The sequence below is a fragment of the Glycine soja genome, chromosome 10, assembly GCF_004193775.1.
Source record: "Glycine soja cultivar W05 chromosome 10, ASM419377v2, whole genome shotgun sequence".
Taxonomy (NCBI): domain Eukaryota; kingdom Viridiplantae; phylum Streptophyta; class Magnoliopsida; order Fabales; family Fabaceae; genus Glycine; species Glycine soja.
In genome coordinates this window covers 39,673,217-39,697,417 of record NC_041011.1, presented here as the reverse complement: position 1 = coordinate 39,697,417, position 24,201 = coordinate 39,673,217, and the positions used below count along the sequence as shown (strand labels likewise).

At 33.6% G+C, this 24,201-nt stretch overlaps 3 protein-coding genes across 6 annotated transcripts; 2 read left to right on the top strand and 1 right to left on the bottom strand.

Moving 5' to 3' along the window:
• Window positions 1–509: 509 nt before the first annotated feature.
• Window positions 510–1,191, bottom strand: LOC114370770. Its single transcript, XM_028328162.1, has one exon. The coding sequence runs from the start codon at window positions 1,131–1,133 to the stop codon at window positions 888–890; it is 246 nt and encodes an 81-aa protein (XP_028183963.1). The 5' UTR covers window positions 1,134–1,191; the 3' UTR covers window positions 510–887.
• A 6,971-nt stretch (window positions 1,192–8,162) lies between these two features.
• Window positions 8,163–12,041, top strand: LOC114372605 (rhodanese-like domain-containing protein 6). Of its 3 annotated transcripts, none has more exons than XM_028330254.1 (8): window positions 8,163–8,464; window positions 8,528–8,780; window positions 8,977–9,157; window positions 9,331–9,412; window positions 9,713–9,795; window positions 9,953–10,085; window positions 10,776–10,944; window positions 11,157–12,041. In XM_028330254.1, exons 1-8 carry the CDS (start codon window positions 8,315–8,317, stop codon window positions 11,903–11,905), a joined length of 1,800 nt encoding a protein of 599 aa, XP_028186055.1. In that variant the 5' UTR covers window positions 8,163–8,314; the 3' UTR covers window positions 11,906–12,041. The 3 variants fall into 3 exon arrangements, with proteins under 3 accessions (XP_028186055.1, XP_028186054.1, XP_028186053.1); XM_028330253.1 differs by having other exon boundaries at window positions 8,528–8,789; XM_028330252.1 differs by having other exon boundaries at window positions 8,528–8,810.
• A 1,073-nt stretch (window positions 12,042–13,114) lies between these two features.
• LOC114369853 (intermediate cleaving peptidase 55, mitochondrial-like) lies at window positions 13,115–22,709 on the top strand. Of its 2 annotated transcripts, none has more exons than XR_003657727.1 (14): window positions 13,115–13,371; window positions 13,790–13,867; window positions 14,114–14,377; window positions 14,822–14,914; window positions 15,133–15,339; window positions 15,499–15,602; window positions 15,803–15,869; window positions 15,944–16,051; window positions 17,020–17,112; window positions 18,337–18,427; window positions 18,598–18,663; window positions 19,494–19,549; window positions 20,592–20,652; window positions 22,101–22,182. XR_003657727.1 is itself a non-coding variant. In XM_028327120.1 (14 exons), exons 1-14 carry the CDS (start codon window positions 13,324–13,326, stop codon window positions 22,179–22,181), a joined length of 1,422 nt encoding a protein of 473 aa, XP_028182921.1. In that variant the 5' UTR covers window positions 13,116–13,323; the 3' UTR covers window positions 22,182–22,709. The 2 variants fall into 2 exon arrangements, 1 of the variants encoding a protein (XP_028182921.1); XM_028327120.1 differs by having other exon boundaries at window positions 13,116–13,371; window positions 18,598–18,668; window positions 22,101–22,709.
• The last annotated feature ends 1,492 nt before the right edge of the window (window positions 22,710–24,201 follow it).

Genomic DNA, 24,201 nt, shown 5'->3' with positions numbered 1-24,201 from the left:
ATAGACATCAATGTTGCTCATTGACTATGACTTCTCTTGCAGTGAGGTAAAGGACAAGAGATAGAGGATGATAAAATGAAAAAGGAAAGAGAAAAAGAAAAGAGAAAAAGGAAGGTTGAAGACAAAGATAGGAAAAGAGAATAAATTTGAAATTAAAATTTGAGGGATGAGAGATAATTTAATTCAATAGCAAAAGTTAGAAAATTAGATGCCATCAAAACATTCATTTAATAATAATAATAATAGATAGATAATAAATTATTATCTTTTACTTTTTATTTAATAAAAAAGATTTCACTTTTTTCTAATTTCTTTTGTTTTAAACTACTGAAAATTTAAAAATACATGTATTTTTCACCTTTTTTTTGAATTCAAATTCTTTACTTTTTTCTTTGAACATTAGTAGTAATCAGTTACAAATCAACGTGCGTCGTCCGTCCGAAACACAATGTTGGTTTCTCCGGTGAGCACGCTCCAACACTGAAACAGAGAGGTTGGGGATAACATTATTGTGACAAATTCAAATCCCATTCTATTCTCTACTCTTTTTGTATACATACACACAGAATAAAAGAGCTTAAACATGCTCAATTCAGAGCTAACGCCAAATGCATCGCGGTATAACATTGGAAATCCCAGAAAGGTAGAGATATGAATTTTGAGAGAACAATTCACAATAGCAGCAAAAACTATAACCTTGTTCAGGCACTGTCTTTCTAGTTCTATTTTTCTAATAGCATTAGACAAAATTTACATTACAGAAAAAAAAGGCATACACATTTAAGACGCATAGCAAAATTGAAAATGGGAGAAAAGGGGAAAGAAGATTGGGTGTGACAAGGCGCAGTCAGATGGATTGTCTCTGCCGCAACAACAACGGGTTCAGATCAGATGGTGCAGCCACAGAACAAGAAGAAAAAACAGAGCATGGAAACGAGAGCCACAGATTCAAACGCCGTCACGACTCTCCACACCAACTCGTCGACAATGGACACGCTCATCATCCCCGACCACCTTAGTAACCTCCGTGGGGACCACCGAGGACTTATGTACGACGCCAACGTCCCTGGCCACGACGACACGGTCGAGAGCTCCCACATCGGCCAACGAAATGTGGATGTAGATGCCATCATACCCTAAAATCAAGCCAAACCTTATTTCTCTAGTAGTAACTGGTAAAGAGGTGGGAACCAGAGCGGGATATTTATTGATTCAGAATTATTAATTAAAAATCATAAAATAATAATAACAATTAATTAATTACCGTACGCTGCTTACAAGGAAAGAGTAAATTGTAACAGGGTAAAAATGATTGATTAACTATAAAGTCCTGTCTTCACATGAGTTGTTCAGTGTTCACACATTTAAGCGTGGAAATATGCAAGACAACTTGGTTACAAGTCAAAGTACAAGAAATACTTCAACCGGCGCTAAAGAACTTTTGAATTTTTACGGCTACAGCTGTTCATCATTAACAAGTTAATAGTTGGAAAAATGTTACATGACATAATGTGTCATGGTGTTGTGGAAAAATTGACTTATTTGCAAGTGAAACGGTAAGAATATTGTTAGGTGTTTTGTCATACGTGGGAGTAGGATCTGCGAGTGTATGAATTCCGGCATAAATCGCGGTTCAACATGCTAGGTGTCATTGGAACAGACATCCACCAGTTTCCAATCAAATCAAAATTAACTTAGAATAAAACAAAATAAACAAAGCTTTTTTTTTTCTTTCTTTCTGCGAGGGAAAATTTAATTTTTAAACGACTTTGTTAGCAAATGAATTTTTTCAATCCCCGCCACTCTGTTTTGGGGAATAATAATGATCAATCTTTTATTTGTTTCATAGGAATAAAAATTGAGGGGGGAATTTTAAATTCGAATTTAAAAAATAATAAAATAATGAATGTGTTTGATGACTTTGATCGTGCTTTTTCTTTTAGTTTTGAAAGTTATTTTATTTTATAAAAAGTCGCTCAAAAACTATTTTTCAAAAGGAACAATGAAAATGAAGATGGCTTTTACATAAAAAGAAGAAGAAGAAGGGATCAAGTAAGCAAAATAAAAAATAACAAAGAATTGAAAATAGAAAATCAAAACAACTTAAAAATGTTCCATTTTTTATAAGTTAGAATATTTTTTTATGGATAGGAATTAAAGATATTGTTAGAGAATTTACACTAAAATACATATCTTTCTCAACTAATGGAGTTAGAACCTCTTAACAAATAAAATATATATTTAGTATTTTATGTTTTATTTTTTGTTCAATTTTCTTCTTTATATTTTAGTCTTTTATCATTTTCAAATAGTTTTAAATTAGTTATCATCGTTAATTGTAACATAATGGCATTGATATACATATTTTTTAAAAGGATCACGGTCCTTAATATTTTTGAGAAAGATTCTGTTTAATTCTTAGTGTTTTTAATTTTGTTCATTTATAAGGAATAAGAAAAACTATTGATTGTATCAACAATATATTAAGCTATTAAAAAATATAATTTGCAAATTTAAATTATTTTAATAAAAAATTAAGCTTTCTAATTAATATTAAATATAATAAAATATTGTTAAAATAATTTTAAATATTTATATTCGAATTTATATTTTGACTATTACTAAACTATTTGTTAAAATGAATTTAATAGGAGTAGGAATAAACTCTCCTTTAAAAAATGGAATGAATTAATTAAAAGTCTATACTTTTTTTTAATAGGGAATAATTGCTAATTCATTAAACTGAAAAGTGCTTAAATATATTTTTAGTCATTTAAATGTAAATAATTTTATTTTTAATCCTTTAAATTTAAAGTTATTTTTTATTCTTTAAAATTCACATGTTTTTTTAGACCATTTGCACAATATGAGATTAAAAAAAAAGAAATTCACAATTATAACAATTTTTTAATGTTAAAATTTAATTTTTATTTTAAAGTATACTTTTTTGCCATTAAAAATCATCATCAAGTCAATAAATAACTAAAAACTCATTAACAACTTTAAAAATTACTTTAAATTTTTTATTAGGCAAAAACACCAAAATGGGGCAGTTTTACAAATTATTTACCAAAAATGGGCTCTTTTGAAATTATTTCCGGGGGGTCTGTTTTTTTATTACAAAGCGCCCCCTAGACAGGCACCTCCACTGTGCACGTGACACGTGGCACAATGGGTAGCGCCCCTGACACGGACGCCTTTGGTAGCGCCCAAGGGTCAGGCTCCACTGGCGCCCCTGACACGTGGCACAATGGGTAGCGCCCCTGACACGGACGCCTTTGGTAGCGCCCAAGGGTCAGGCTCCACTGGCGCCCCTGCTGCAGGCGCTACTGCTAGCGCAGGGCAGCCAGACGCCTGCCCCCCCCCCCCCCCCAAACACCCCCAGCCCTTTCCCACACCCCCAGCCTCTTCTTCTCACACCCCCCCAGCTTCTTCCCACACCCCCCCACCCCAAAATTGTATATTTTTTAATTTGTTTATCAAAAATTTAAATTTTGTTTCATTTTTGTTATTAGTATTATTTGTTATTTTTTTATATTCCCACACCCCCACCCCAAAATTTCAATAAGATTATTTTTTATACACTCTAAATTGTATATTTTTTAATTTGTTTATCAAAAATTTAATTTTTTTTCATTTTTATTATTAGTATTATTTGTTATTTTTTTATATTTTATTATTCTCTATTTTTGAAGTATATATAAGTACATTTTCAATAAAATACATTTTCACCTAAAATACATTTTGAAATCCTAAAATGTTTTAAAATGATTTTTGATTTGGTCAATTCTTTTTTGATTTGGCCATTAAATTACGTTAGAGATCACTTTTGGTTTATGTGTCATTAACATTATGGTTATTTATTTTTATTTATTTTAAAAGCATTGCACAATAAGATTGAAACGTTGAAGTGACAATAATGTAAAATTAACATGAAAAAAAATCATACAAAGTGCATGACAATATGAAACACATGGAAAAAAATAATACAAAGTACATGAAAATGTTAAACCATGCGGAAAAAATGTAAACTCATTATTTATCAATCATCACTATGTCTGTGATGCCGCGACGAAGTCCCACATGGTCGGTCCCAATTTCTAGCTGCCCTATCAGGATTTATTCTTCTAGGATTCGCCCTTTCATCCACTTGGTCAACCTCGGCAGGGAAATCATGACGTAAATCGACCCCTAATAAGTCGTCCATGTCGGGTATATCTCCAGGTACATTCCACGGACCAGCAAGTGGGGCATTTGGGGTCGATACTTGACCACTTTGGGTAAATGAAGGAGTTCCCGTTGAAGAAGGAGAGGACCCAAATATGCCTGCAAAACTATACCCTGGTTGAAAATTATGTGGGTATGAATACATCGGCGGCATCTGAGACGGTTCTTAGGTGAATGCCGGCGGTGTGTAATACATTCCATGTTGTCGTTCTGGCATCGGAGGCAAACTATATGTTGCTGCATCAACAGTTTCCCGACATCGCGCTAAGCCTCGAGTCTCCACACTTTGCCGTAGTATATTAAACTGTTGATGTTCAAATTGTGGCTGAGAAGGGGGAGCATCTTCATGTACCTCAAGTATCCTATCCTCTACCTCAGACAAAAGAGTGATCTTCTCGATACATGGCAGTAAATCGTCAAAAGTACAAACCCTTCTCCCAATAGGCGACACCATAAAATGTAGTGTTTCGGCGATTTCACCCTGCATAGAAAATAAATGAATAGTTATTAAAATAATCTTCAATAAGCGCAACATTCTTTTCTAAATTATAATGGACAATGTATACCAATAGTCCTCTTCTTGCATGTTTTGGATCGACATAAACTTTTGTTTTACGCCTGTACCACCTCATATATTCAGAGTTCAGACTGAGGGTCCCTGTTTGTGGCGGCGTTTGCTCTACTCTCCTTTCATAGCGACTATTCCATTCATTAAGCGCGGGTTGCATTAGTCGCATCCAATTTTTTCCTTCCTTTCCCTTTAATGTCAAGTCATGTATGTTGTTGGGTTGCATTACTGGTCCCGGAATAGGTTGTTGCATTCCAAATTGTCTCATGACTCTATCCGGCTGGTGCCATTCCACTTTTTGAAAACAAATAAGTTGTATGATACATGTCCATAATATAAAAGTTAAATTTAATAAATTAATTAAGAAATACAACATCATTTAATAAACAAACATCAAAATTGTTACCTCGTCGCGTTTCATGACATCTAATTTACGACGAAACTCAATTAAATTGTCATTGCCTATATGATGCAATTCACCTCCCAACCATCTTCACAAAAAATTAAATAACAAAATAAAATGTTACATAGAATAATGATTAACATCAACCAAACATGTTTATTAATAATGAATTCAAAATAGTAAAGGAAAGTATACCTGTAATCAAGTGGCGCGTTTTGTTGTTGTGGAGGAATAACTGAGGGGGCTAACGTTGGACATCGTTCCCATGCCCATAATTGAATCAAGAGAGTGAAACCGCCTATTGATTTAGTATTATAGTCGGTTGCGATGCACATCTCTCTATAAAGGTTACCCAAAACAGCAGCTCCCCATGCATAACTGCTGCACTCTCTAAAGTCTCTCAGAAACTGCAAATATTTCAAATGCACTCGTTTGCTGCTTTTGTCAACAAACATTACCCCTCCTATGAATCGTAAGATCCAAGCACAAGCAAATCTTTCAAGGCCTTCTTGGTTGCCTGTAAAATCATGAATATTTGCAAAATGAGAAGACAACCAACTCAATTTAATTGAGTTCCCATCAATTGCAGCATCGTCAGGCATGACACCCAATAATTCATGAAACAACTCAAACCAGTCAATATTTGTATTTCCAATTAATGGTCTTCCATCCACAGGAATACCAAGTAGCACAGAAACATCTTGAAGTGTAATAGTTGCCTCTCCACACTTCAAATGAAATGTATGCGTTTCTGGCCTCCACCTTTCAATAAAAGCATTCACCAATGCTCCATTCACTTTCAACTGCGCCAATTTCATTATCGGGTACAAACCCAAAATTTGTAATAGAGGAATAATTTCTTCGGGTGGTGCTTCTCTATGATTGTACAGTGGTGTGACTCGTCGGATTTTTAATGTCCTATCATTAGCACCATTCTAAATATGTTGGGATACATGATTTTTTTGCATCCACAATAAATCATCCTCTAATGGTCCAGATGCCACGTCATAATGATGAGAAGATGACGAACTAGCCATATGAAAACTCCTGTATAGAAAGAAAAAAAAATTAATAGTCACACATATCATAAATAATAAATAAAATCAAGTACGTACGCGTAATTTAAATTTTAGAAACGAACACGTAATTTAAATTTTAGAAATGAACACGTAATTTAAATTTTAGAAACAAACACGTAATTTAAATTTTCTTCACATTGAGGAAATTTTTTACTTAATTTTCAGAAAATATATATATTTTTTTCTCCATTTCAACAATTTCAAAAAACATATATATATATATACATATATATATATATATACATATATATATATATATGTATATATAATAAAAAATAATTTCTACACATTGAGGAATTTTTTTTCTTCATTTTCAGAATATATATATATATATATATATATATATATATATATATATTTATTGTTTGTCAATCTCAGTAATTTCAATAAACATATATATATAATATAAAATAATTTCTTCACATTGACGATTTTTTTTCTCAACTTTCAGAAAATATATATATTTTTTTCCTCAATTTCACCAATTTCAGAAATATATATATATATATATATATAAAATATGCCTTTCTTTTTTAAATACGCCTAATAACAATATTACAGTAATATTTATTATGAATCTTAATTAAATTTATATCTAAAAATTAAACAACCGTAACAAAAATAAACAATTTGTTATATAATTAATAAAAAATAACTAAAATAATAAACAAATTAAACTAACAACAAAAATATATAAAGATAAAGAAAATAAACTTGTTGAGTTGTGAGTTAATACAATTTTCTTGTACACAAGATGACTATCTGCAAAAAAAAATATCTAAATAATAAAATATAACAATTTATAAAAAATAAATAAATTTGAAACAATTAAAAAAATAACATACCTTGCTTGCTGGGAGAAGGGAAACAAAAATGAAGTGTTGGGAGAGGGAGGGGGGGGGGGACAAGCCTGGGGACAGAGGAGAGGTTGAGGGAGAAGGAGGGAGTGGGGTGAGGGGGGGACCAGGAGGGGGTGGGGTGGGGGGATCGCCCTTTATCGGGCTGGAGGGGGTGGGGGAGGGACGCGCCTGGTCCCTAGGCGCTTGGGGTCGAGCCTGGAGCAGGGACGCCCAGTGGCAGGGCGCTACCAGACGCGCCCGCGTCAGGGGCGCTACCCTGCTGCTCCCTCGTGCGCGCTTGTCTGGGGAGCGCTTTGTAATAAAAAAACAGACCCCCAGAAATAATTTTAAAAGAGTCCCTTTTTGATAAATAATTTATAAAATTGTCCCCTTTTAGTGTTTTTGCCTTTTTATTAACTTTATCCTAACAGTGTTATACAGTCAAAAATCGTATTTTAACTTTTACAATAAAAAAAATCAATTTCAAACGATAAAAAAATTATCACAAAATTACAAATATCTTATTACCCATTTGACTCAACTGGTGAAAAAGAACTAAAAAAATATATTATACAAATTTCGAGAATTAAAAATAACAACTTAAAATTTGAAGCACTAAAAACAAATATCCCAAATTTAAGACATTAAAAACATATTTAACGCAACTGAAAAGATCAGGAAAGATTATACATCTTCTAATACTAGGAGACAACGAATTTGATGAAGATACCTCAATCCAAATATGCTCCTCTTCAAAATCAAAAGTCTAAAAATTTAAAATTAATTATTAAATATATCAACATAATGGATTAATGAGAATTTAGTTTTTGAAAAAATGAAAATTCAGTTATTGAATGCATAATTTAATAATAAATTGATCATTTAATATTTTAATTTAATAATAAAAATTAAAATAATCTCACAGACTTAATCATCCATACTTTTTAGCCAGCCATTCAGATACTGAATAATTTTGTTGTTGTTAATATTTAAGATTAAACTATCACATGTTTAAGAACGTAAACGATCAAATATCCAACATATAGGCCTATGAGTATGTGATTAATTTAATGATAAAGAAAAAAAAAACAAAAAGGATACGGGGCAACCGGACCTAGCCCAGCCCCAACCCAAACCACGCTGTTGAATCGCGCAACCGCAGTGACAGCACCGGCGTGCATAAACCCTAAACCCTACTATGTCCGAAGACAAGTACGGCGTGCTCCTCTATTACAAGTACGCCGAAATTCCCAACCTCGACGACCTCCTCACCTTCTACCACTCCAACTGCTCCTCCCTCAGCCTCCTCGGTCGTGTTCGCCTTTCTTCTCACGGCGTCAATGTCACCGTAAGTGTTCCTCTCATTTCCTCCTTTATCCCTTTCATTCCCAACTCATTGCTCTTCACACAGGTTGGCGGCAACTTATCCTCTCTCGGGAATCACATCCAAGCCCTCAAAGCCTACAGCACCTTGTTTCACCACACTGATTTCAAGCTCGCCACTTGTCATCATCCATTAAACGACAAAGTAGCCCAGGAATGTGGTTTCACTTCCCTCTCTATTCGAATCGTCCACGAACTTGTTACTCTCAGTTCCCATCCACTGTTAAAGTCACCGAATATCTCAAATGCCGGAAAGCATCTCTCTTCCCTCCACAATACCAGTAGTTGCTGTAACGTTATTATCCATTCATGTATATATCTTGTTATTTTTTATTTATCTTAGTTCTGTGTTACTCTGTTAACATGTTTATTTCTCACTTTTATTTTCACTGTCTAGAACATTCGGTTATGTTTTGGTGGTTAGTATTGAAACCTGATTATTCTATTCATCGTTTGTGTGATCATGTTGTTTTGTAGACAGTGAGAGTCCCGAAAAAGGCCTTGTTTTACTTGATGCAAGGAATCTGTATGAAACAAGAATTGGCAAGTTTGATGTGCCAAATGTTGAAACTTTGGATCCACAAGTTAGGCAGTTTAGTGATTTGTCCTCTTGGATAGATGACAATGGGGAGCGGTTGAAAGGAAAAAATATACTCATGTAAGTTTTCCTTTTATGACATTTGTGGGTGATTCTAATTATGAATTATGATCTGGTAGATATCCGATCAGTGATTTCGGGGTAGCATTTTCCATGTCATGATCATTCTATACTTTTCAGTAACTTGTAATTGCTAATTACTTACACTGTGGAATTTCACTTGTTGGTTACAGGTATTGTACTGGTGGAATCAGGTGTGAAATGGCATCGGCATATATTAGGTCAAAAGGTGCTGGGTTTGAGAATGTGTTTCAGGTAAAATCTGAATTTCCCTTTTCCCTACTCACCCCCTTTTTGGAAACAAAAAGGATTTTGGATCAATATGCAATGATCATGTATTATGTTCATAAGGTGTTCATATTGTTACAGCTTATCACCTTATAAAAGAGCCTCCTAAGTCATAAGTTCCTTTTTATCAGTGTGCAATGGAATATTGACTGTGGATATGGGAGTCTTGTGGTAGTGTATCCTTCTATAATAATTTGTTATGAAACATGATCAAGAAAGCCTTAGAGCTGATGATCATTATTTCTTGTAATTTTGTATTAATTGCAGTTATTTGGTGGCATACAACGGTATTTGGAGCAATTCCCAGATGGTGGGTTTTTCAAAGGAAAAAATTTTGTTTTTGATCACCGGTATGTCTCTTAATTCTCACATCACTTTTAGGCAAGAATTTGTATGAGTATCTTACTATCTTGTTTTGATTGGAATATTGGTATTACATTGATTTTGAAAAGGTAGTTTTGCAACAGTGGATGAAAAGAATCCTTATCTCATTCCCTCTAACTGTAGGATATCAGTTGGAAGTTCAGATGCTAATGTTATTGGGACCTGTCTTATTTGTCAATGTTCATTTGATGATTACTCTTCTCGCTGCCGGTGTGCTTACTGCCGAATGCTTGTTTTGGTTTGTGGTAGTTGCCAGGTATGATCTGATAATGTATATATTATCTATTATCTTTATGCCAACATTTTCTGTTTGCATGTCTGAAGTTTATCATTTTGAAGGAGTTAGAAAGCAGACAAAGTAAATGGAAAGAAAAAGAAGTCGTTAATATCTCCTGAATCTGATATTGTATACTGGATCTAGCAGTCTCAAGCATGCTGCTGTTTTGGAGAACTAAACTAAGAACTGTGTTATATATGCTAGTTTGTGAAGTGCCCATGAACTTCTAAAGAAGAGTTTGGTTCTGATTATTTTTGCTTACTAACTGAGCTTAACTTGAGTGTTGCTTTTTTTGAGCTGACTTACTTGTAACCAGTTCTGGGTAATACTAATAATGTGACTTGCTTCTGATCCAGAATTTAAGTTTGTTATTGGGAAAATAGTTGGATTTTTCTCAAATGAGGTTCATGAGCTGATTGTGTAAGCCCCCTACTATTACTGTAGTCCATAGGCCTCAAAATAGGGTTTCAAGCATGCTCGCATTTGAATAACATTTGTCCTAAAGCCATGGGCCCTATAACTTGGATTAACTACATCTCTGAATTGGTACTCCAGAAAATTTATCCCTTCTCCATCATCTTTAATTTCCTGACTCCAATCTTTTTTCTATTTGTTTGCTGGGGTTCTTTGTTCTCTTTTCTTGCTTCTGATATTTTTGTGGTGCACCAGAATGAATCTACACAGTACGTTTGTGAGCTATGTCAGAAACAGGGAAAGGCCGTTAGGTCAACACAATTAATTGAAAATGGTGAATCAAAAACATCATTGCCAGGTGTTGAATTCCAGAATTTTTCTTCAGATACTACTATGTGTTTGCCTCAAGTGCCTAGGGGAGATGGTAAGGTCTGTGATCCATATTGCTCCATACACCTTGCTTTCACATGTGTTTTGTCAAATTTTAAGTTAACTAATGGTTGATTTTACAATTGGTACATTGTACTGACTACTGAAAAATTCAAGTCTCCTGAAATTTGAAGCACATGCAATTTAAAATGCCCTCTATAATTTACCAAAAGGGCAATTTATAACATTCCGATGGTTAATGTTCAGATCCAAGGACCTCAAGAAAACTGAGAATATTGTGCTTGCATGGGTTCCGACAGAATGCATCCAGTTTCAAAGGCAGAACAGCATCACTAGCCAAGAAACTCAAGAAAATGACTGAATTTGTTTTTATCGACGCACCTCATGAATTGCCATTCATTTACCAAACCCCCATGCCTGAGCTCAATGTGAATTGTGCATCGTCATCGCCACCTAGTCCTCCTCCACCTTTGGATAATTGCAAGAAGAAGTTTGCATGGTTTGTGGCACCCAACTTTGATGGAAGTAGTGCTGCTGACTGGAAGGTAGCAGATGGTCCATTTGATCCACTTCAATACCAGCAGCAAACTAATGGATATGATATTTCGGTATCACACTTGAAGAATGTGTTTTCCCAAGAAGGACCATTTGATGGAATCTTGGGATTTTCACAGGGAGCAGCAATGACTGCCTTGATCTCTGCACAACAAGAAAAGCTGAAAGGTGAAATGGACTTTAAATTTGTAGTCCTGTGCTCTGGCTTTGCCCTCCGGATGAAGGAGATGGAGTGTGGCCCTATCAAGTGCCCTTCTCTTCATATTTTTGGTAATGAACATGGTAAAGACAGACAGATAGCTAACCAAGCTAGCAAGGAACTTGCTTCTCTATATGATAGTGATTGTTCTGCGATCGTTGAGCATGATTGTGGTCATATAATTCCTACCCGGTCCCCTTACATAGATGAGATCAAGGATTTCCTTGGGCGTTTTCTGTAGGAGATCAAACAACAAAGATCTCAAGTTTTTGATACCATTCAAATTTTCATCGTTGCTTGATATCTTGTCTTCTATGTACCACACCAAAAAAATTGTACAATGCTCTAAAGTTATGCAATTGCCTCGTTAAAACTAACAAAAGGACATGTTATGTCGTGTTGAGAGACTGATTAGTAGGGGAATGTTTTACATGATTGAAAGGAAGAGGATTCATACATTATCAATATTAAAATGTCATTTTTTATATGTTTAAAATTTATTTTAAAATTTTAAATTCCTGCAGATATTGGTAGTATCTGTCTACTTGTAAATTGTAAGGGTTATAAATGGAAATAGTGGGAGTGTAGGAAGCAACAATCTAGCCTAGTCTTATTATCACGGATGACTCTTAAGTGGATGTTTAAGAATTTGAATCTTGTCCTTCCAACTTTATCATGCACCTCTCATTTTATGTGTGGAAAAAAATAGTTCTTTAGGGGGAATTTTCTTTTTGGAATACATCTCCGAATAAACATAAGTGTTCCAAAATGCTTATTCTGAAATAAGGTGATACAAAATTATTCTAGAATAATTTAGAATAATTTTTTTGAAAATATTTTTTTATTTCGAAATAATTATTTCGAAAGTGTATATGTATTCTAGAATAACTATTTCATAATAAAAAAAAATCCTTTCCAAAATAGTTGATGTAAGAAGCTTTAGATTTGCTAATCTAGATGTGGTGTGGTATGATGGTAGATGGCGTGTGATGACATTATTAGAGGATGTTGGAGGACGAGGCAGAGGGTGGCACAAGGCAGGACAAAGGGTGGTGGGTGGTGGGTGGTGTAGTGCAGGGTGAAGGGTTGATGTGCATTACTAGGGGAAGAAGACAAAAGAAAGAGGGAGTGACATTTTTGTCCATTCAACTTCCTTTGGGAGGTGTAGGATTCAAATACCATTTTACCTTAACCTCCAAAAGCATGTGAAAATCAATTAAAGTTTAATTTTGTATTTGCTTTGACCTTTAGTAATTATCATTAGTAAACAACATTGAAACGATTTTTCTTTATTTTAATATTTAACATATTTAAAGTAATACTTTGTTGCAACTTTGCAAATTGTTTATTTATATTTTTTAACATCAAATAAATGTTTGTGTTTAAATATTTCCTAGCGCATATATCTTTTAGCATTTAAAAAGGCAGTATAAATTATGAAAGGTTAATGGAAAGAGAGCATTCCTGTGGTACGAGACACAAATTTATTTATAGACGGAACATAAGTTGGACAAAAACGACGACGGTTACGAGTACGAGACACAAATCAAGTGACTGCAACTTGTGAGGCTTCTCACTTCTCAGTCACTCTTAAACCCCTTTAAACCTCTGGTCTGGTGGTTATTGTTGAACACACAACACAAAGGAGCTCCAACGAAGATGCAGGGTGCCGTAAGAAAACTAACCAGGATAATTTCACACCGACAAGTATGTATTCCTTCATCGCTTTCTGCTACCTCTCACCTCGTATTCATAGGAACTCAAACTACATGTCTTCTTAGTATGTTCTAAATGATTTTCTGCTGCCACTGTGGCTCCAATTCAATCATGCAAATTTAGTTTTGTTTCTTCAAATCCAGTTAATCATTTTATTAATTGCTTCTATCTCTTGCTTTTCGGTTGGGCAATTCAATTGTTCTCACTCTGCAATTTACGCTTCCACTGCAAATATTTTAACCATTCATACGCCCGACCTTTGAATTGGTTTCTCAGCGGAAGCTATATAATCGGTGGTCTCATTTTTTTTTTTTTTTATATTCTTATTTGCTTGGCTAAATCTAGGGAATTTTCAAATGATTCATTTGGGTGATTCTGACTCCTTGGCATTTGCATGTTTCGCTCGCAGGTTGTAGGTTTTCGTTCCTATTGCACTGACAAGGTGGTTGTTGATATTGGACAACCAACCTCTGCGTCTCATCCGCAGGTTTATTATAGTTTTCCATTTGTGTTTATATAAAAGTTTAAAAACAAAAGTAGAAAAAATTGTGAAATGTAACTAGAAGTATTTGAAGTGTCTATTATGTGTTTGGCACAGGTACGACAACTATTTTGAAGTGTTTGAGCTTCCTTGCTTGGCACTATGTGCTATAGAAGTATAGAGCATTTAGCTAAACTACTTGTTTGTTTAAGATTAATTCGCTTCTTTTTTTTTGGTCGTGTTACATTGTAGCTACTAAAAGATGGGGAGCTCACACCGGGTATATCTACTGAGGAATATATCCTAAGAAGAAAAAAGTTGTTGGATCTTCTCCCGGAGAAGAGTTTGGCAATCATTGCTGCTGCCCCAGTAAAGATGATGACAGATGTTGTGCCTTATACATTTCGACAAGATGCCGATTACTTGTATATCACAGGCTGCCAACAACCTGGTGGTGTGGCTATTTTAGGACATGACTGTGGTTTATGCATGTTCATGCCAGAAGCTAAGCCTAATGTGCGTCTGATATAATATCTTCTGAAAATAGAATTATGTTATGCAATATGCATTGATGATGTAAATTCAACTTTTATTATGTTAAGTAGCATAAATCGTTCACAAGTTTAATTTTTATGCATTTCCAGAGTAAAGATTTTTACATGGCTAACCAATTAGAAATCACCCTGTGTATGACTTTTGAAGTAGTTATTACAAAATTCAACAATCTTACCATATATGACAATCTATGATCAGATGGCATACGTATAAAAAAATTCTTTGTTTAGTAAATATCTGATCTGATTATCAATATAAATCTGTGTAACATTTCAATTTTTTTCATGTTAGATTCAACTATCTGTTGGTCATTGTGTGTGTGATTTATCTTGACTTTTTGAGTTATGGGATAAAGAAGTAACCAATTTCGAGCTAACATAATTTTAAAACCTTAAATTTGTGTAGGATGTGATTTGGCAAGGGCAGATAGCAGAAGTTGATGCAGCATTAGATACATTCAAGGCTGACAGGGCATATCCAATGAAAAAATTGCAAGAGGTGAATCACTGGTATTGACTATGAAAAGCTTTTACTTTTATAGAAATTATATAGTCAACTATTTTGTCCTCACCTGAAATATTTCCACTGGTAAGCCTTCTGGAGGCTTGAAGCCATTGTTATCCAAGCTTTGCAGTCTAAAAAGTCTATTTTCACCTCCTTGGTACTTCTGTTCTTTATAATGATTTTTAATATAACATTTTTAATTACTGATTCAGATCCTTCCAGATATGATAAGGGGATCATCAAAATTGTTCCACAATGTCGAGACTGCAACTCCTGAATATATGGAACTGGAAGCCTTCAAAAAGCTAGCTTACTGTAACAATGTAAAGAATCTAGCTGTTTATACCCATCAACTGCGATGGATAAAGTCACCAGCAGAGCTCAAGCTGATGAAGGAATCTGCATCAATTGCTTGTCAGGTACTTTCATCTTTATTGCATGGCCAACTATTTGGTAACTAAATATTCCAAATTCTCAATGAGGCTGTTAGATGCACATTTGGTAACTGTACCATTAGTTGGTCCTAGTTGCAAAATGATGACCAGTTGATGATTTGAACATTTTGTGGTCTTGAACAGGCTCTTTTGTTGGCAATGTTGCATTCAAAGACATTCCCTTTTGAAGGTATGCTAGCGGCAAAGGTTGAGTATGAATGCAAAATTAGAGGTGCTCAGCGGATGGGGTATGTATTTCTTTATTGAATAATTTGACCTTTTAAGCAATTTTTTAATGTCTGAATACTTTGTGTATTGTTGTTGATAATTTACGAAGCTCCCACAACAAAAATAGAGAAGTTCTTTAATAGAAAACAAATTCAAGTTTAAGCAGCACTTTCTTCCATAATTGATGATATGATTTTTCTTTTCTTTTTCTCTGTATCAGGTTCAATCCTGTGGTTGGTGGCGGGCCTAATGGAAGTGTTATACATTATTCTAGGAATGATCAGAGAGTAAATTCATTTACTAAATGCCATTTCCTAGTATCTTTAATTTCATATTTCTAATGGTTACAAATGTTTGGCAGATTAAACATGGTGATCTTGTTTTGATGGATGTTGGATGTGAGTTACATGGTTATGTCAGTGATCTTACTCGTACCTGGCCACCTTGTGGTAGCTTTTCTTCTGCCCAGGTTAGCATGATTGAAGTCCTTTTAGAAATTCTATCTATGTATTGCAGAGAGCTTAATAAAGGTTTATTTTCATTTCATCATAAGCAGTAAACTTATGTCTATATTTCTTTCTTGATTTTTCCTGTCGCATATCCAATTTATTGATCAATGAATAGCAATCTAAACAAGCAAACTGCATGGTTTCAGTTTTCTATTGCAAACCTCACTCCATGATGGGCATATAATTTTATGGATTCTTGTTTGTGGACGTGTAACTTCTCTCATACACAAAGCACTTCTTCTGGATTAAGTTTCTATGATGTGTAAAATAACTTTACTCTTGTTTCTTCATTTCTTGTCATGAGTTATTTTGGCTATGATATAGTGCTTTCTAAGTTTTCTACTCAAGGATGAGACTTTGCAACATTAAACTTCATGACGTGAAATCTTGGGCCATTTTTACTTTGAGAAACTGTTTTCTATTTTTATTTCTTGTTTCAATTTTAATTGAAAAAATGCTACTTTGTTTTCATTTGTTTTCTGTTGTCAAAGGTCTGTGAAGGAAATAGAGAACATTTGTTTGCACTGCTTCCTATACAAACCTTTAAAAATAGAAGATATAATGAAAATAATGTGACATTGTTGTAATTAAAAGTGAAAACAGAAAATGAAAACTGAAAACATTTTCTCAAACCAACACAACTCCTTATTTTCCTTATTTCTTTTTTTTTTTTGGAGGAAAGGGGGTTATGAGATCTCTTTCTCAACAAATAATGGGAAGTGTTGGTAGTTATGATATTTGAATTTGTTCAATTCTACAGTTACACCTCTATCAATTACTGTTAGGCAAATGACCTCTATCAACATAAAATAAAACTGCTAAATCCCCATATTGCTTTGTTTTTTTTTAACTTTTTAATCTACATAATGCTTTGCTCTTTATTCTTACCACTTTTTATATGAATGGCATGGTTTCTTTTATATTTCAGGAGGAGCTTTATGCGCTTATACTGGAAACAAATAAGCATTGTGTGGAACTTTGTAAGCCCGGTGCCAGTATTCGGCAAATACACAACCATTCGGTATCCCTTTTTTCTTGTCTCTTCTCAATTTTCCAGAGATGTATTGATGTAATAAGGTCATTGTCATTCATAAAACCCACCTAATATCTCAAGCTTTTAGGAGAGTTGGTGATTGACGTGGTGTTAAAGCCTCTATGACTAAGTTGTCATGAGTTTAATCCTTGCCGCCCTCATGATTCTAAATAAAAATTGAATATCATCACAAATTTGGGTGGGCCTGTGATTGTCCACCTTTCAACATGAGGGGTTGTGTTGTAGATATAATAATGTCATTATGAGCCTTCACCTATCAGCTTAATATTTAAGAAGAGTTGGTGATTGACACAGTTTATTAGTCATTATTACAATATTATCAAAAGCTGCGTTTGTGCTCTGTTTCTCTTTTCTTTTCCAGTACATGATGGGATTGAGAGGGAAAAAGTAACCTTAGTTATTCTAATATTTAAACATTCTGAATGATCTGCTTAGGAATAAGCAGTACTTTCACAAGTAATTGATTAGATCTATGAAATTATGTAGGAAATAATTAACTCTCTCTCTCTCTCTCTATATATATATATATATATATTTGGTAATTATATAGGATGCCCATCTGCATATTTTGAATTTATTTTGATTGAACATTTGCGATTGCTTCTATTCCAGTAATACTAGATTTTGGTTTGCCTCAAAGTTGGATGCTGGCTCATGCTATGTGGGTAGTAAAGCATAGGTTTCCTTTAATATCCCTTTTATGTGAAACTCATTTGTATATCTTCTCAGCACTGTCATTTGATTACTTCCTATTTTATTCTATGATCCGTTGGAGAGATACATAAAGGAGAGCAGAGGGAGTTTAATTATCTCTGGTTTCTGTTGTAGGCTTGTTGAAACTGTCCTATAATTCAGTTGCATACAATGTATATATTACCTGACTGTTAATTCTGTCTCAAGATTTCAAGTGGAGTTGAACCTATAACTTTGATAGTTAGCTTAGTTAATGTTCAAATTTTTTCTTCTCACCAAAATAGTACTTTCAATATTTGATTTGCCCTATGCATGATGAACACTATCTCATAACCAGTAACAGCAATTAATGTGTGCTAGTGGCTCAAGTATATTCTCGAAAGACCCATTTTTATTTGTTGATTGTCATCTTGCTTTTTTCCTTTTACACTTTTGAAACTCTTTATTCAACAAGCTGAAGTTATACAAAGTGTAATGTGAAATGATCCGGTTTCATAGGTTGAAATGCTGCAGAAAGGACTCAAAGAGCTCGGGATTTTGAGAGATGTTGGAAGCAGTTCTTACCATAAGCTGAACCCAACTTCTATAGGTAGCCTTGTGCTGAAATTTGCTTGCTGACGAAGCATGCAATACTTGGCCATCAGAGAAATAATTTTGTTTTGTAGATTTCATAAGCTAGTTTGAAGTTTGAAAACAAAAAATTGTGATAGCCAAGAGAGACTGCATATACATATATCTGATCATATTTTCTTGGTCCAGGTCACTATCTAGGGATGGACATTCATGATTGTTCAACGGTCAGCTTTGACTGTCCTCTGAAGCCAGGTGTTGTAAGTTGTTTCCCTGACCAAGCAACAATTTCATTTTTCCCATCTACTTTCTATAAATTTGAGATAATTTCTACCACTGACAGGTAATATTTAATAATCACTTGCCTTATGTGAATAAATATTGTTAGACATCTTTAATTATGTTAATTAGGAAATTATTGGATATTGTTAGATATCTTTAATCATGTTAATTAGGCAATTATTGGATTGTTTTTTATCCATGGGAATCAAAGACGGTGTTAGGGAGTTTACAACAACTCACACACCTTTGCTCAACCAACTGAGCTAGACCCTCTTGACTGCAATTATTGGATATTGTTAGATATCACTAGTTATGGTAATTAGGTAATTATTTTCTCCATAATTACTACACATGCTATATAACAGTACACTCTTCTTCTCAACATTGACATTCTGCTTTGTAATACACTCTGTTGTCTACCTTTTCACAGATTCAGTCATATCCGTTGATTTCAAAATCACATTAAAGTATCTCTTTTAATTAAATGAAATTGTCAAGTGTACTTGGACAGTTGTACCCGATGAGTGTTTTGTAAATATTAGTTTGCACCTAAGCCTGTTAATTGTTATTGGTGCCTAACTGCCTATTCAAGATTTAAAGGCATGTTTATTCCTTGAAGTACTGGTCCAGTACTTTCATCACTTTCTTTTCATTTTAGTTTAATAATTAATCAAATATTACCTTATATTGCAAAATTTTCTCGTATCTGCAGTGCGTCAATGCCAGCTCACATTTTTCAGTTTTCAGAACTGTTACCTTGAAAGGTATAGGTACTCACAGTTAATTTGTGTGGCTGTGTGCAGGTAATAACTATTGAACCAGGAGTGTACATCCCATCTTCTTTTAATGTTCCAGAGAGGTACTTATTGAGGTTAATTAAAGAGCTTGTTTTTTAACAAATTGATTATTACAATTTGATGATTCCCATTGCTTGATCCTCTTATGCGATTTTCGTGGCTTACCAGCTAAATCTACTAAAGAATGCAAAGTCACGGGACTTTGTTTCCTTTGACTAGCTCCAAGAATTTTACCTTTCATTTTTCCTTCCAAGAATCTGGTTGCATATACTAGTATATTAAAGCCTGAGTTGGGTCTCCCTGATTGATTATAATTTCCAAGGATGTCTTAGCACCGCTTACCCTGCTTGTTCATAATCTTCTTGATTCACTGAGCTCTTATTTGGAAATTTGGAATGAGACTAATCATTGCCTAGGGTGTTCTTATACCATCAGAAAGAGGGAATAGCCATTCCCTCCAAAATAGGAACTGTATTTTGTTCCATCAAGATTTCTAAAAATGCTAAAAAATAAAAATCATGTTCTACCAGTGCTGCTCCATCATGGTCCTACCTTCATCAACCCCTCAACTGCCACCACACCGGTTCCATCCCTTGTCATAAAAATGTTTTATTATACTCCTATTTGATTTGTCTCAAGTGTAATAGAACTAGAATGGAATAGTCATATAATCATATACACATGCTAATGGAAATGACTATTCCATTCTCATCTGCATTCCTATTAAAATCATTCCATTAAACCCAATGGGACCCAAAATTCTACAAATGTATAGTTTCTTAATTATTTAATCCTTAAGAGACGTGTGTCCATTTTTGGAGCTCAAATTTTTCATACGCAAATTCAGAATCTTGCTTAAGTTAATCGGTATCAGTTGTACATTTGGGCTAACATAATATGGATTTTATTTCTTTCTCATCTGTATTCTACTTGTTACGTCTTTTTAGTTATTCACTGTCCATAACTTACATTACATCATTTAAATAATCTCAATCTTTGTCCACCATATATTTCATGTGAGCATTTATGTTGTCTTCAATCCTGGCATTAAATGTTCCTGTTTCATGTGCAATATAATAAATCTTGGAAGATGTTCAATTGCAGGTACCGAGGCATTGGGATACGGATTGAGGATGAGGTTCTCATCACAGAAACTGGTTATGAGGTAATTTCTTTAAAAATATTTCAGTTGCAACTAGTTTGCCAATTTGTAACAGCTAGAGGTGACTGCTGATTACCATGAAAAACTAAAAATAGCAATCTAACTTTCAAGTAAAATACTTTATCCTTTAAAAAAAGTAAGCACTTGCACATATGAAACTTGCTAGCTGGCAAAAACAGGATGATTCTTTACCATCAGCTATACTTTTCCATTTAATCTAGATTTTGATTGTTAAATAGTTGTCAAAGCCAAACTCTTAATGATGTCACAGACTCACAATGCATGATTGAGTGATACACGCTGTTATGGTACGGTTTTTTTGGGATAATAGTACCCTTGATGAGTTGTCACTAAGTATTTTATTGATTGTTGCTTCTCTTCTCACAAGTCACAATTAATCTTTGAAATCCATAAAGTTCTAGAATTTCTTAGTAACACTCAGTCTTCTTGTACAGTATCATTAAATGTGTTCTTTGTTAGTTGTGTGATCTATCATTGTCTCACCAGTAACCAATAAATATCAGGGTATTGGCACGTTAGAAACTAATAAAAGTACCAGATTAATTCCCACCATTAATCGTGTATTTAATCAGAATTAAATCCTTAGCATATTTTAAAACTTGGATGCACTGGTTTTAAGTTAATATATTCAATACAACTATTGCTTCTACGAGTATCAAAAGAAACCAGCCAGCAGAAGCAAAACAATCGAGCGATAAAAGATATACTAGTAGTTTCAGACTTTCAGTTTCTTGAGTGTTTGCGGTGATATTTTTTAATAAAAACATGTGAATTTAATTTTCTACACTTATTTTTCATTACCATAGTTCTACGGAGTATCTACTGATTTTGTTGATAACTAATTTCTGTTGGAAAATCTAACTGATTATTTTTTATGGGTTTTTGTTTTCAATCATATTTTTTTTCATCTACAAAAGTTGAATCGTTACTTAAAGAAATTGAATCCAGTAATACTGGTACCGACGACCGGTTGGTTTTGCACCGAATACTTTACAAGGGTCTTGGAACTTTGGTTACGGAACTAATAAACAGTAGTATTTTTTTTTTTTTGAAAATCATGGTCGGAGTAAATTCATACTATAGTAATAAAAGCTTTCCATTTTTATTCCATAAATAGTACCTTACCACATTAGTTATCAGTTTTGTCTTAAAATATAGAAAACGGTAGCTAAAACATATTGCACGTTATGTTTTCATTGGAGAACAGTAATTTAGGTGCTTATTCCGTAGGTGATTGTGGTGCCTTTCCTTTAGAGTTTTACCTCAATAAGACAATAACTCATGCACTAAAGGTGGGTGTAGGTTATCATGGTAAAACTCCAATTTTAACTAAAAAATAACGTTAGGAGCAACTAAGAATAACATCTAATTAGTTTTGTTCTTCCACAGTGAATCAGTGACTAATATTGAGCTATTGCTAAACAACACAGGTCCTAACAGCATCAATCCCAAAAGAAGTGAAGCATATTGAGTCCTTGCTGAACAATTTCGGACAACTAAAGAGCTTATAGCCCAATTGATATATTGGCCATACGCTTGCATGGCACTGTCCAGAGCAGTAACTGAATTTCTATCCTTTTGTTTTGGTCTCCTGCATATTTTTTCAACCTGGGAACACGTGTACTCTATAATCTTGACGGGGAAAACAAGGTGATGGTGGTGGGGTTGTCATTTATGGTGTGTTTGGATTTTGATAAGAGAAAAGAAATAGAGAGAAAAAAAAATATGGATGGCAATATATATATATATATATATATATATATATATATTTACTCTAGCTACAACTTCAAAATAATTTCTTTCTTTCTATTTTCTCTTCAATACAAAAAAAACTCTTTTCTTACTTTCTTTCTTTTGAACCAAATGGAACTTTAGTAGTTTATTGTTGTTCCTTTGGCTAGACGTGTTCCCCATGTTTTGGTGCCGAATCATGGCTCATTTCATGTCGGGTGCTTCATTGTTGTAAATGATTGATGATTCATGATAACAACAAATGGCCGACTCCAGATACTAAATTGTTCACTGTTGTTGGAATGTAATCTTTTGCACAGACTTTTGGACAAATATGATAATAATCTTTTGCAAACCCTCTGCGAGAAGAAGATTTAATGAAGTCAAACACTTCTTACATTAAAACATTACAAAATGTAATAAGTATATAAAATAATCACTTAGGTAGTGACTTTACAAAGTAAAATTGGATATATAACCATTAGTCACAAACTGTTAGTCAACTAAATAATTGGAATATCATAAGTTTCTGTCAATAAATGGCATTCGTAAGATTTTAATATCAAATCATTTCTTTATATTTTAATATTTCAAATATAAATATTTAATTTATAAATCAAATATTACTTAAATGTTCTCCTTTAAACAAAGTGCGACACACTCACGTACAAAGGAGTCCGTGCATTCTTCCCATGAATGCTTATTGGAGTCATAAGTTTGGCTTAGTCTATATGCAAAGGGCGGTGAGAAAATAATGGAGTTCCAAATTAATCTCCCATGGTCTGTATTACAGAAATTTTTAGTAACCATAAGTATGTTTCATTAAAGACAGTTACATGTTCAAGTAGAATTACTTATAAAATATTAAAGTTTCCCTTTCAAATATTCAAATATTTAATGTAATTATATATCTTTTAAATTGATACTATTAGTTAAGTTAAAACAATTTTATGCATGCAGAGCTGGTGGCAATTTTCAATGGCTTACACCTAGCTTGGGAGTTGGGTTTCAAGAAAGTTATTTGTGAGACTGACTCTTTAATGACTCATGATCTACTGCTTACTGGTTATCATCCTTGGCATACTTATGAAACAATTCTTAATAGGATTACGACGCTTATTGATCGATATTGAGAATTTTCTTGCTCACACTCTAAGAGAAGGAAATCAGTGTGCGGATTGGTTAGCTAAATATGGCTCTTCGAATTCACATCAGTTTGTTAGATGAGGCTCTTGTCCTCCACAACTGTAACCTCTTGTTCTGGCTGATGCAGTTGGTGTAGCTTTCAATAGACCTTAGGCTCTTCTTGTTTGTGGTTTTTTTTTTTTTTTTTAACTTTCTCAATGATAAGAAAAATTATACCAAGGATGCCATATTTATTTGTCGTAATTTAAGTATAAATTAATGATAGCGTTAAATATAATTTAAAGATACAATATTTATTTTATGTGATTAATATCTTTATATTTATTGCTATCATGATTGATTGAGTGTAAATTTAATAGTTACGGATTCTCCTCATTTTTTTGTATGTGTGATAATTTTTTAATTAAATTGATTGACATGATATATTATCAAAATAATTTCTATTGTTAAATTTGATTTGATTAAAATTACATAGATATTGAGATTATTTATGTGAATTGTATTTGGCTTAAAGTAAGACACAATTTAATAAAAAATAATAACATATCGATGATGATAAATATGTGACCATTACAAAGTATTTTCATGTGAATAATGGTCAATAAAAAAAAAGACTATTATTTGACAAAAATAATTGTCAATATTTGATCTTGA

What these genes read in the sequence shown, in the direction of transcription:
- LOC114370770 (XM_028328162.1), bottom strand. Translation starts at nt 1,133, where the DNA reads ATGATGGCATCTACATCCACATTTCGTTGGCCGATGTGGGAGCTCTCG.
- LOC114372605 (XM_028330252.1), top strand. Translation starts at nt 8,315, where the DNA reads ATGTCCGAAGACAAGTACGGCGTGCTCCTCTATTACAAGTACGCCGAA. An exon ending in CTCACGGCGTCAATGTCACC is followed by an intron (nt 8,465 to 8,527) that starts GTAAGTGTTCCT and finishes CTCTTCACACAG; the next exon opens with GTTGGCGGCAACTTATCCTC. An exon ending in AATTTTGTTTTTGATCACCG is followed by an intron (nt 9,796 to 9,952) that starts GTATGTCTCTTA and finishes CTCTAACTGTAG; the next exon opens with GATATCAGTTGGAAGTTCAG.
- LOC114369853 (XM_028327120.1), top strand. Translation starts at nt 13,324, where the DNA reads ATGCAGGGTGCCGTAAGAAAACTAACCAGGATAATTTCACACCGACAA. An exon ending in TGCCAGAAGCTAAGCCTAAT is followed by an intron (nt 14,378 to 14,821) that starts GTGCGTCTGATA and finishes AAATTTGTGTAG; the next exon opens with GATGTGATTTGGCAAGGGCA. An exon ending in GCTGAACCCAACTTCTATAG is followed by an intron (nt 18,428 to 18,597) that starts GTAGCCTTGTGC and finishes TTCTTGGTCCAG; the next exon opens with GTCACTATCTAGGGATGGAC.